The 12768-nt window shown below is 39.2% G+C and overlaps 1 protein-coding gene across 1 annotated transcript in view; it reads right to left on the bottom strand.

Annotated features, from left to right (window-relative positions):
• The window catches only part of ppp2r5eb (protein phosphatase 2, regulatory subunit B', epsilon isoform b), a 122300-nt gene that overhangs the window by 3528 nt on the left and 106004 nt on the right, over window positions 1–12768 (bottom strand). The window contains exons 10-12 of the mRNA XM_063046278.1: window positions 12240–12359; window positions 6370–6497; window positions 236–337 (exon numbers count right to left, since the gene is read on the bottom strand). Coding sequence (XP_062902348.1) covers window positions 236–337; window positions 6370–6497; window positions 12240–12359 — 350 coding nt within the window. The remainder of the gene's footprint in view (window positions 1–235; window positions 338–6369; window positions 6498–12239; window positions 12360–12768) is intronic.

Raw genomic sequence — 12768 nt, 5'->3', positions numbered from 1 at the left:
AATGCTTTCTAATATCTGTATTTCACTACATGGCCAGAATATACTAGGTGCCCTTAAAATGATCTCTAGTCTCTGTGGTTCCCTCTCACCCACTGATTCACTTAGTTATGATTTTTTGAGTAAATCCACACCATTAAGGTCTCAAATCCACAGCTACATATTTTAGTACTTCAGTTAGGGCCTTTAAAAGTAATTCTACACTTAACATAATTCATCTACTGCAATAAAATCTTACTTTTGCCGATCTGACTTGTAGGTTGCTGTCAGCTCATCAAACAAGGGGCCGTTCATTTCCATAAAAGCCTTCAATACATTGTAGACTAAAGCTACAATTGCCCTGAAGAATGCAAAAACATGCACTGATCAATGAGAAGTGTGTATACAGTAAATTAAGATAAACTCAATGACCATCATTGAAAGAATATGAATAAATCTCAACAGTAGATTAGCAGAATACACTATGACAAATCATTTGTGCAGACTTTGAAACAGAAATCAAACATAAATATAAAAGATCCCTTGAAGGCACAAGGTTTGGTGCAGGAGTGGGCCCGCAGAGCTTCAAGCAGCTCCATCAGCAAGAACTTAGCTGATTTTCCACTGCCATCTTGTCATCATTCCCATATCCTGAATATTCTTTCTTTCCAAATATCTACTGTAGTGTGTTTTCAAAATACAGAATGACAGAACAATAAAGCAGCTTCAGGAATGGAAAACTCAATGATTCTGAGCCCATCCAATGAAGGAAAATTGCTTTCATGTTGGCATCAGAGTGTGTGGTGACGCTTCTGGGTTGCCTCCAGCACATCAAACCACACATTTCACAGCATGTTTCGACATACATGTGATAGATAAATCTAAATCTCAGGTTCTGATGTTACCACCCACTGGCTAATGACTCCTTCCAGCTTCTATCTTGTCAAACTTCCAAAGAATATCATATTTATAGATAAACTCATGTTCTTCTAAATTCGAAAATATGTGGGTCGGCAGACAGGCTTTGTGGGAGTGACCGTCAGTAACTAACCTGAAGCATTTTCTCTCTCTATAAACACTTCCAACCCCAAGTACCTTTACCATTTTGTTTCATTTTGGATTTCCAGCATCTACACTTATTTTGCTTTTGGAAGTATTCTTGTTCTACTCGCTCTAACAAAACAATTATTTTTGTGAACTGCTGTGCACCAAGAAACGGATGGAGCCCAGAAATGTACAGAATACCCCAGATGGTCATCTCACCAAGCTGGTAGGACTTTGTGCTCTTGATACTTTTGTTATTAAAGATTAATATCTAAAGGTTTGCTATACAAATTGTTATACCTACACATTTGAGATTCATCAAAATACCAATACATTTTCTAGTCTTCCACAATACTTAGAAATACAGTAGATTCTGGTTAATTAGGTCATTGGTTAATCGGGCAGCTGCTTACTTTCAACTCTTATGGAATAAAAACTGGAGTGAAAATAGCCAGGATTCACTTTGTTTATTTGGGACACTATGCCGCTTAATTGGGATTGGAGACTGTTGCTGAACAGTTTCTAACTAGCATCAGTTGCGTGCCATTTGTGGCCATAGCAACACTATACCATGATTAAAACTAACAGTTTTTAAATAGTGCCAGTTGCGTGTGTTTGTGTTCAAAAAAGTGATTTTTGTTACTAATAGTTGGCAAGAAGTAAGCAGTAAAACAATTCAGAACTGTTTTGCTCACTACAGTTTCAAGCATTCAAGCTTAGAGATGCCAGAAACAGCTCAGGGTGAAAATAAAACGACTTCACTACTTCAACAAGTAGTTGAAGAATTTGAAGTTATTGACAATCATTTTGAATGTTATAATGAAAATAAAGATTTGGAAGATGCAATCAGTGAAAGTATTATATGAAGACAGTCCATTATCCGCACTAAGTGTCTGCACTAATTTTGTTCCTTTACAGTCAATCGAAAGAATATGGCATCATACTCTGAATGCATTCTTCTGTTGATAACTATTAAGAACTAATACACAGATTTGTACTGTAGTATTGTAGCATTCTAATTTGTTCTGTACTTCATATAAATACATAATTTGTTACTCAGCTAAACGGTAGTTTGTTTTTTTTAATACCTTTTCAAATATTTCATAAAACTTTGGCTAGTTGGTTGGTGAGTCTGACATCAGTTTTGGGAAAGTTATTGGAAGGTATTCTAAGGGACCGAATATACAAATATTTGGGTAGTCATGGACTGACTAAGGATAGTCAGCATGGCTTTGTGTGTAGTAGGTCATATCTAACCAATCTTATAAATATTTTCGAGGAAGCTACTAGGAAAGTGGATGAAGGCAAGGCAGTATTGTCCACATGGACTTTAGTAAGGCATTTGACAAGGTCCCGTATGTGAGTATGGTCAAGAAGGTTCAGTCACTCAGCATTCAAGATGAGGTAGTAAATTGGATTTGACATTGGCTTTGTGGGAGAAACCAGAGAGTGATAGATGGTTGTCTCTTTGACTGGAGACCTAATGGAGTGCCGAAGGGTGCTGGGTCTGTTGCTGTTTGTCATCTATTATCAATGATCTGGATGATAATGTGGTTAACTTAATCAGTAAATTTGAGGTTGACACCAACATTGGGGGTGTAGTGGAAGGCAATCATGGCTTGCAGAGGGATCTGCATTAGCTGGAAAAATGCCAGAAGGAACTTAATGCAGACAAGGGCAAGGTTTTGCACTTCAGTAGGACCAACCAGGTTAGGTCTAACGCAGTGATTGGTAGGGCACTGAGGAGTGTGGTAGAACAAAGGGACCTGGGAATACATGCCCATAATTTGTTGAAAGTGGTGTCACAGGTAGATAGGGTCAAAAAGAAAGCTTTTGACATACTGACCTTCATATATCAATGTACTGAGCTCAGGAGATAGAATGTTATGTTGAAGTTGTATAAAACATTGTTGAGACCTAATTTGGAGTACTGTGTGCAGTTTTGGTCACCTACCTCCAGGAAAGATGTAAACAAAGTTGAAAGAGTACAGAGAAAATTTACAAGGATGTTGCCAGGTCTGGAGGACCTGAGTTATAAGGAAAGATTCAATAGGTTAGGACTGTATTCCTTAGAATGTAGAAGATTGAGGGAAGATTTGATAAAGGTATACAAAATAATAAAGGTATAGATATCGTAAATACAAGCAGGGTAAATGCAAGCTTTCTCCCCAATGAGGTTGGGTGGGATTACAATTAGAGGTCATGGGTTAAGATTGAAAGGTGAAAAGTTTATGGGGTACATGAGGGGAACTTCTTCACTCAGAGGGTTGTGAGCGTGTGGAATGAGCTGCCAGCACAAGTGGTACATGAGAGCTTGATTTCAACATTAAAGAGAAGTTTGGATAGGTACATGGATGCTAGAGGTATGGAGGGCAATGGTCCCGGTGCAGGTAGATGGGAGCAGGCAGTTTAAATGGTTTTGGCATGAACTAGATGGACCAAAGGGTCTGTTTCTGTGGTGTACTTCCCTATGACTCTAATTGGGCCAAAATGTATCCTAATTAACTGAAGTCCAATGTAATTATATTTATTTTCCAACCAAAGTGGATAGCTTAATACGCATCCATATTATATTCATTCTGTCACGTTTATTGGTCATTCATACCTTTATGTCTCTCTGTATGCTGTCTTAATTTCCAGTTTGAACTATGAGCAAACTTCTATTCATTATACTGGATTTCCTCCAAAGTCACTTATAACCAAAATTACAACTCAAGAAATGACAGGCTAGTTATTACTTACCAACCATAAAAACTATCTTTCTTGTACAATATTTTATGCAAAATACTTCAAGAGAGACATTGCTCCCAAACCCTTGAGCCCTAATTGTGATATGATTGTGACCTTATTAAATGCATACACCTAATGCTATGCTATATCATAGTGCCTAATTCACTGCACATGTAATTATTGCCAGCATTTTTGATTCTAAGTCAACTCTGAAACCTACCATAGCACTTCAGAGGTAAATTTAAAGAGCTGTTTATTGCCTTGAAACTACCCAATTACCATAAACTAATTATTCTGAGAAGGGAACCTACAATCCCCACATAATTGATTGATGATTCACTGTTCCCCCCTTCCACGCCAGTTACAACCTCAGAAAATAACAATTTTCTTTTTACTATTTTACCCATTCTCATGAGTTGCTTAAGTACCCTGTACCACAACTCAACAACAAATCATAACATTTTTTCCATAACTGACATCAGAGTGTCTAGTCCTTTGCTCTCTCTCCTTTTCTTGTACAGCATGGTTATGTACATTTCCTTTTAGTCTGCAGAGAACATTTAAAAATTTGGACACTTCTGGAAGAAACAAATCATTTCATTCACTATTTCTGTATTCGTCATCATTAGTTCATCAAAAAACAAGATCATGTTTAGGAAATGTCTGCTGTTTGTTACATTAATTTCTGCAATACAACCACTTTACTAATTTTACTTTTTAAGTTTCTGATTCAAAGAAAGCTTACCGGAATCACCATGCCTTCTACTATAAAGGTAAATACAAATCATTTGTTTAATGCCTGTCATTTCCTTACTGTATTACAATATCTCTCTGGCACAAGGGACACACAATATTTCTTCCACAGATGTTTACATACCTATTGTTTGTATGCCTTGCTATTTTATGCTCATTCCATTTGTCTCTCTATTAATTTCTTGACTATCCATTATTGAATTCCAAAATCCTCATGGGTGCTACTCTATTTGGCAACATTATAAGTCTCTTCCTTTTTAAGTTTACAGTTTTAATTTAACAAAAGCAAAATAGTGCAGATGTTGGAAACCTGAAACTGAAAACAGAAAATGCTATAAATACTCAGGTCAGGCATCTTATGTCGAGAACAACAAGGTTAAGTTTCAGGTCAATGGGCATTCATGTTGTCTGTTTAACAGATCACAGTCCTGAAACATTAGTTCTGTTTCTCCCTAATAGATGCTGACAGACATGCATTTTCCATTTTCATTAAAGTCTAATTTCATTAGTTGTGGTTGGTTCACTTTTTCCATTTTTAAAAAAAATTTCTTGAAGAGGGGAAAAATAGCAATCACAACAGCTACAACAATTCTATGTAATCGGCTCCCCTACAGTATGTAATTGCTTAGATATAGAATAAGCAAAATCAAAAATGGAAAATGGCTGTTTACAAGGGAAAAAAACTGCCTTAGGGTATTATTTTTCAGTTCAGATCCAATGACTTACTGCAGATACAAAACATCTTATACTCAAAAAACAACCTCAAATGAAAGCAAAAAAAAGTCAAGTACCTGCAAATTACCATTTCTTCCAACATGCAAATGAAAGACATTACAAACTATTCAAAGGCTGACCTAATTTGCTGTTGAAAATTAACAGAAGACGCATCATGTTCCTTTCTTCCTGCAGAGGGTGCTCTATTTGAATGATTTTATCATTAACTCTCTGGTTTACTAAAACCTATCCACCTGTCCTTCAGCATCTCCTTGAACCAATTTTGTTATCATTTGCTTTCAAAGTTCAGAAAATTTTGTGCACTTATCAATGCATACTCACATCCGTAATCATCATGATTTTACAGTCATACAACCACACGATCTACAAGTGAACCTCGAGAAAGGGAAAACAAAGTTTCCACTTTCTGAATCATTAATAAACTGCTATAATGGGATTAATAAAAACTAGACACCAATAATCACTTAAGTAATAAAAAAAATGGATTTGCATTTATACAATGCCACGCATAACCTCAGTTTCAAAAGTACCGTATTTTCAAAAGCAGTCATTATTGTAATGGAGGAAACACAATAACCAATATGTACAGAGGAAGTCCCTATAACAGTAACGTTACAATGACCAGACAATCCATTTTGCTGTGTTACTACTTAATGACCAGAACATTATAAAACTTACTAAAACAGTGTCACAGGATATCTCATATCCACCTGCCAGTGATAACAATGCAAATTCTCACCCCAAATGACTCCAGGTGTAACTCTATACAACCTCTTGATCAGTGTAGTGTCTGTGCTCCTGACATAATCATATTATTCAATGAATATTCAGCTGAACAAACTCTGAAAGCCATTCTGCTCTTCTATGGACCTTCAGCACTTTATAATTGTTCAAGATTCCCAGCTTTTGAATTCAAGGCTAACATTGTCTGAGGTGAGGGAGATGGAGGCAAGTACTCGCATAATAGACAAGAGAAGACAATATGGCTTTCTGTTCAGACTAATGAGAATCAGATGGTTTACACTATTAAAGCTGTACAAAAGACAAAGTGGTAAAACAACATAGCCAAAAAGTATACAGGAAAAGCTCTTAAAGACAATAGAAATATTTTTGCTTTAGAACTATACATACGGGTTCCAGTGTTCTTTGGAGATTCTATAGAGGCTGGGAAACATGATGGGGAGGATTACAGCTGAATTTTCTTCTATCAAACTCATAATGTATTCATTGTTCCAGTAATAGAGCGCCCTCTCGGCCACCTTGAGAGGAAGAAAGAAAATAAGTATTCGGCATTTTTAAAAAAGGCAATATTATTGATAACAATACCAATTCCAGGCAGTATCTTTTCAGGTCTTGGTAAATCACTGTTTTATCAACTTATGATTAAAATCAGTGTCCAATTCTAACTTAGCTATGTCAATTATTGTGTGGAAAGCAATATAAACAGAGGAAGTTGTTTACCACGTCTTCATAGACTCAACTCCATTGAATACACTAGCTATAATAATACAATCAAATATCCCAAATTGAATTTCACCAATTTTTGCTGGTCTGTCTCATTTATGGATTTCAACCAGAATTTGATAAATCGATAATAAATCAGTGATTCTTTACGGTGAATGAACTTTACAAATATTTATCTAAATTGTTAGCTTACAGATAAATGAAAGTAAATCTAGAACATAGACATTTACAGCACATTACAGGCACTTTGGCCCACAATGTTGTGCTGACCATGTAACCTACTCTAGAGACTGCCTAGAATTTCCCTAGCACATAGCCCTCTTTTTTCTAAGCTCCATCTACCTATCCAAGAAGCTCTTGGAAGACCCTATTTATCTGCTTCCAGCACCACCGCCAGAAGTGCATTCCACGTACCCACCACTCTCTGTGTGAAAAACTTACCCCTGACATCACCTCGGTTACCTATTTCCAAGCACCTTAAAACTATGCCCCCTCATGTTAGCCATTTCAGCCCTGCGAAAAAGCCTCTGGCTATCCACATGATCAATGTCCCTCATCATCTTATACACCTCTATCAGGTCACCTCAAATCCTCTGTCACTCCAAGGAGAAAAGGCCAAGTATACTCAACCTATTCTCATAAGATACACCCTCCAATCTAGACAACATCCTTGTAAATCTCCTCTGCACTCTCTCTATAGTATCCATACCCTTCCTGTAATGAGGTGACCAGAACTGAACACAGTACTCCAAGTGAGGTCTGACAAAGGTCTTATATAGCCATAACATTACCTCACAGCTCTTGAACTCAATCCCATGTTTGATGAATGCCAACACACCATATGCCTTCTTAACAACACTGTCAACCTACGCAGCAGCTTTGAGTGTCCTACGAACATGGACCCCAAGATCTCTCAGATCCTCTGCACTGCCAAGAGTCTTGCCATTTATCTTGTATTCTGTCTTTAAACTGGACCCACCAAAATGAACCACTTCATACTTATCTGGGTTAAAGTCCATCTACCACTTCTCAGTGCAGTTCTGCATCCTATTGATGTCGCGCTGTAACCTCTGACAACCTTCCAGACTATACACAACACCCCCAACCTTTGTGTCATCAGCAAACTTACTAACACATCCTTCTACTTCCTCTTCAAGGTCATTTATAAAAAAAAATCACGAAGAGGAGGGGTCCCAGAACAGATTCCTGCAGAACACCACTGGTCATCGACCTCCATGCAGAATATGAATCATCCACAACCACCCTTTGCCTTCTGTGGGCAAGCCAATTCTGGATCCTCAAAGCAAGGTCTCCTTACTTTCAGAAAGAGCCTGGCATGGGGAACCTTATCAAATGCCTTACTGAAATCCATATACACTACATCCACTGCTCTACCTTCATCAATGTTTTTTTTTACATCCTCAAAGAATTCAATCAGGCTCATAAGGCACGAACTACCCTTAACAACGCCATGCTGACTATCCTTAATCAGATTACATCTCTCCTTACGCTCATAAATCCTGCCTCTCAGGATCTTCTCCAACAACTTGCCAACCACTGAAGTCAGACTCACTTCCTGGGTTATCTCTGCTCCCTTTCTTGAACAAGGGAACTACATTTGCAACCCTCCAATCCTCCGGTACTTCTCCTGTCCCTATTGATGATGCAAAGATCATCGCAAGAGGCTCAGCAATCTCCTCCCTCACTTCCCACAGTAGCCTGGGGTATATCTCATCCAGTCCCGGTGACTTATCTAACTTAATGCTTTTCTGAAGCTCCAGCACATCCTCTTGCTTAACGTCTATATGCTCAAGCGTTTCAGTCCACTGCAAGTCATCCCCACAATTGCCAAGGTCTTTTTCCCTGGTACTGAAGCAAAGTATTCATTAAGTACCTCCGCTACCTCCTCCGTCTCCAAGCACACGTTTCCACTATCTCACACAGCTCATCCTCTTGCACTTCACATACTTGTAGAATGCCTTGGGGTTTTCCTTAATCTTGCTCACCAAGGCCTTCTCATGCTCTTTCTGGCTCTCCTAATTCCATTCTTAAGCTCCTTCCTAGCAACCTTGTAATTTACTACAGCTTTAACAGTACCCAGTTTCTTGAACCTTTTGTAAGCTTTTCTTTTCTTCTTAACCAGATTTTCTACATTCTTTGTACACCATGGTTCTTTAAATCTACCATCCTTTCCCTGCCTCAATGGAACACACCTATGCAGAACTTGAGAAGTTGAAGAAATGGCAAAGTGGGTGTTTCACCCACTCTATAACTGAGAATTAGCATGAGGGCATATTCAACCAGGATCCCAACAAGTGAACTGGGGCATCAGTCATTATACCGGGCCCTGACAGGTTTCATAAACTGCCTGGTTCGATGACTTACCTGTCAGGTTACCAAGTTAAGAGAAATATGCTCAGCATCAAACTCCTGCTCTCCTGTCATCCAGCAAACAGTAACTTTTATTTATGCAGGCTACTCAATGGCATAAAACAGCCTTTGGTGATCCACAGCTTTGTCACGTTATGGCACCAGGTAGACAAGATCATTCTGGTGCAAATGGCCTAAAATATGCTGGAAGAGCAAAACTTCAGAGGAGGAATGAGGCCAAAAGGTCTGGTTTATGCAAGAACATAAACAGAAGCAAGAGTAAGCCATTTGGCTCCTTGAGCCTGTTGCATCATGCAATAAGAACACAGGTGATCTCTGCCTCAGTGCCACTTTCTTGCATTAGTCCCATATACCTAGATTTAGACAAGTTTCGGGGGGGGTGGAATTGCTAGGATTTGGGCCCTAACAGTTGAATATGTGACTGTCAACTATGAAGGAATTAAAATCAGGGATAATCTAAGGTATAGATGGAAAAGCAACACACACGAAATGCTAGTGAAACGCAGCACGCTGCATTCCACCAGCATTTTGTGTGTGTTGCTTGAATTTCCAGCATCTGCAGATTTCCTCGTGTTTGCATAGATAGAAAAGTAAAGGATTGTAGACTTAAACTACAAGTATGTGAAGAGCAAGAGGATAAGACATGAGAGAATAGGACCAATCAAGTGTGACAGTGGAAAAGTGTGTATGGAACCAGAGGAGGTAGCAGAGGTACTTAATGAATACTTTGCTTCAGTATTCACTACGAAAAAGGACCTTGACAATTGTAGGGATGAGTTACAGCAGACTGAAAAGCTTGAGCATATAGACATTAAGAAAGAGGGTGTGCTGGAGCTTTTGGAAAGCATCAAGTTGGATAAGTCACTGGGACCGGACAAGATATACCCCAGGCTACTGTGGGAGGCAAGGGAGGAGATTGCTGAGCCTCTGGGCAATGATCTTTGCATCATCAATGCGGACGGGAGAGGTTCCAGAGGACTGGAGGGCTGCAGATGTTGTTCCCTTGTTCAATAAAGGAAGTAGAGACAGCCCAGGAAATTATAGACCAGTGAGTCTTACTTCCATGGTTGGTAAGTTGATGGAGAAAATTCTGAGAGGCAGGATTTATGAACATTTGGAGAGGCATAATATGATTAGGAATAGTTAGTCCTGACGAAGGGTCTCGTCCTGAAACGTCGACTGCACCTCTTCCTACAGATGCTGCCTGGCCTGCTGCGTTCACCAGCAACTTTGATGTGTGTTGCTTGAACTTCCAGCATCTGCAGAATTCCTGTTGTTTTAGGAATAGTCAGCATGGCTTTGTCAAAGCCAGGTCGTGCATTATGAGCCTGATTGAATTTTTTTGAGAATGTGATTAAACACATTGATGAAGGTAGAGCAGTAGATGTAGTGTATATGGATTTCAGAAGGCATTTGATAAGGCACCCCATGAAAGGCTTATTGAGAAAGTAAGGAGGCATGGGATCCAAGGAGACCTTGCTTTGTGAATCCAGAATTGGCATGCCCACAGAAGGCAAAGAGTGGTTGCAGACGGGTCATATTCTGCATGGAGGTTGGTGACCAGTGGTGTGATTCAGGGATCTGTTCTGGGACCCATTCTCTTCATGATTTTTATAAATGACCTGGATGAGGAAGCGGAGGGATGGGTTAGTAAATTTGCTGATGGCACAAAGGTTGGGGGTGTTGTGGATAGTGTGGAGGGCTGTCAGAGGTTACAGCGGGACATCGATAGGATGCAAAACTGGGCTGAGAAGTGGTAGATGGAATTCAACCCATATAATTGTGAGGTTGTTCATTTTGGTAGGTCAAATATGATGGCAGAATATAGTACTAATGGTAGACTCTTGGTAGTGTGGAGTCTTAGAGGGATTTTGAGACCTGAGTTCACAGGACACTCAAAGCTGCTGCACAGGTTGACTGTGTGGTTAAGAAGGCATACGGTGTATTGGCCTTCATCAACCATGGGATTGAATTCAAGAGCCGAGAGGTAATGTTACAGCTATATGGGACTCTGGTCAGACCCCACTTGGAGTACCGTGCTCAGTTCTGGTTACCTTACTACAGGAAGGATGTGGAAACTATAGAAAGGGTGAAGAGGATATTTACAAGGATGTCGCCTGGACTGGGGAACATGCCTTATGAGAATAGGTTGAGTGAACTCGGCCTTTTCTCCCTGAAGTGACTGAGGATGAGAGGTGATCCGATAGGGGTGTATAAGGTGATAAGAGGCGTTGATCGTATGGATAGTCAGAGGCTTTATCCCAGGGCTGAAATAGCTAACACGAGAGGACACAGTTTTACAGAGCTTGGAAGTAGGTACAGAGGAGATGTCAGGGGTAAGTTTTTTTACGCAGAGAGTGGTGAGTGCATGGAATGGGCTGCCGGCGACAGTGGTGGAGGCGGATACGATAGGGTCTTTTAAGAGGCTTCTGGATAGGTACATGGAGCTTAGAAAAATAGAGGGCTATGGGTAACCCTAGGCAATTTCTAAAGTAAGTACATGTTCGGCACAGCATTGTGGGCCAAAGGGCCTGTATTGTGCTGTAGGTTTTCTATGTTTCTACAAAGCCAGGAAGGGGTAAAACCATGAAGTGATTTGAAAATAATGATGAGAGCTTTTCTAAAATGAAATGCATTGTTACATCAGGAGCCTAACAACATTACACAGTGAGGGATGATGAAAATTCTTGTAACTAATCAAGGTTCACAGAATCAAAACAGCACAGGAATCTTCCATGTGGTTAAGTCTGCAGATTCATTATAATGCAATTCAGTCAACTCAATTTCCCTACAGATTTTTTAAAAACTTAAGTATTTATTTGATTCAATTATGAAATTCTTAATTAAATTTGCATCTGTTACACTCTTAGGCAATATATTTTAATTCATAGATACATACTGCACATTTATTTCTTCATATCAAAACCCAAATCTTTTACTAATTACTTAAAACCTCTCCCATCTAATCCTTAAACCCTGAGTAATGAGTATTGCTTCTATCCATACCTAAAGTTTCCATACCTTACCGTATATCAGGCCTCTGATGCTCTTTGTGGTGTTTACAGAAAACAATACACTTTAAAACCATCAGAATGGCCGCGCTACCATCAAAATGTTTCAAATTTAAGGCACTTCAGCCAACGAACCTGGAAATGAGGACTGGAAACACATCTGGAAATTTGCTTGAAGAGTGGGTCCTGAATTTTTACAAACTGTGTAGGCTCAATAACATCCAGGATTTCTTCCATTTCCCCAAGAAACATGACCTGGTTTAGAAAACAGTAACACAAAATAATTCACAAATTTCCAGCGCTTTCAGTAACACAATATATATTATTGCCGTAATCTTTTGGATACTAATTATCTAACATTGCATATCTCTAACCCCAATATGCTAATTTTCAGTAACTCAGGATCTTTCTTTGAAAATGGTTTCCCCTAAATCCCACCCTTCAGAGGGTCATTTTATGAAGCTACCAGTCTGCAAGTGAAATGATGCTGCTGCAGTTCAACCAGATACTCGGTCTTTATGGGTTTGCTGTTGGCCGACTTATCAATAATCGGCATCATCGAATCTTCACACAACACCCACTTTCTATTCGGAATTACTAGTCAGTAATATTGGCATTTTCCATGGGTATCCTGAAACACCATGCTTATTAAAGTACTATTCTT

The sequence above is a fragment of the Mobula hypostoma genome, chromosome 1 (genome assembly GCF_963921235.1).
Source record: "Mobula hypostoma chromosome 1, sMobHyp1.1, whole genome shotgun sequence".
NCBI classification, from domain to species: Eukaryota; Metazoa; Chordata; class Chondrichthyes; order Myliobatiformes; family Myliobatidae; genus Mobula; species Mobula hypostoma.
Note: the sequence above shows the minus strand (reverse complement) of the source record. Positions and strands in the feature narration are given on the sequence as shown.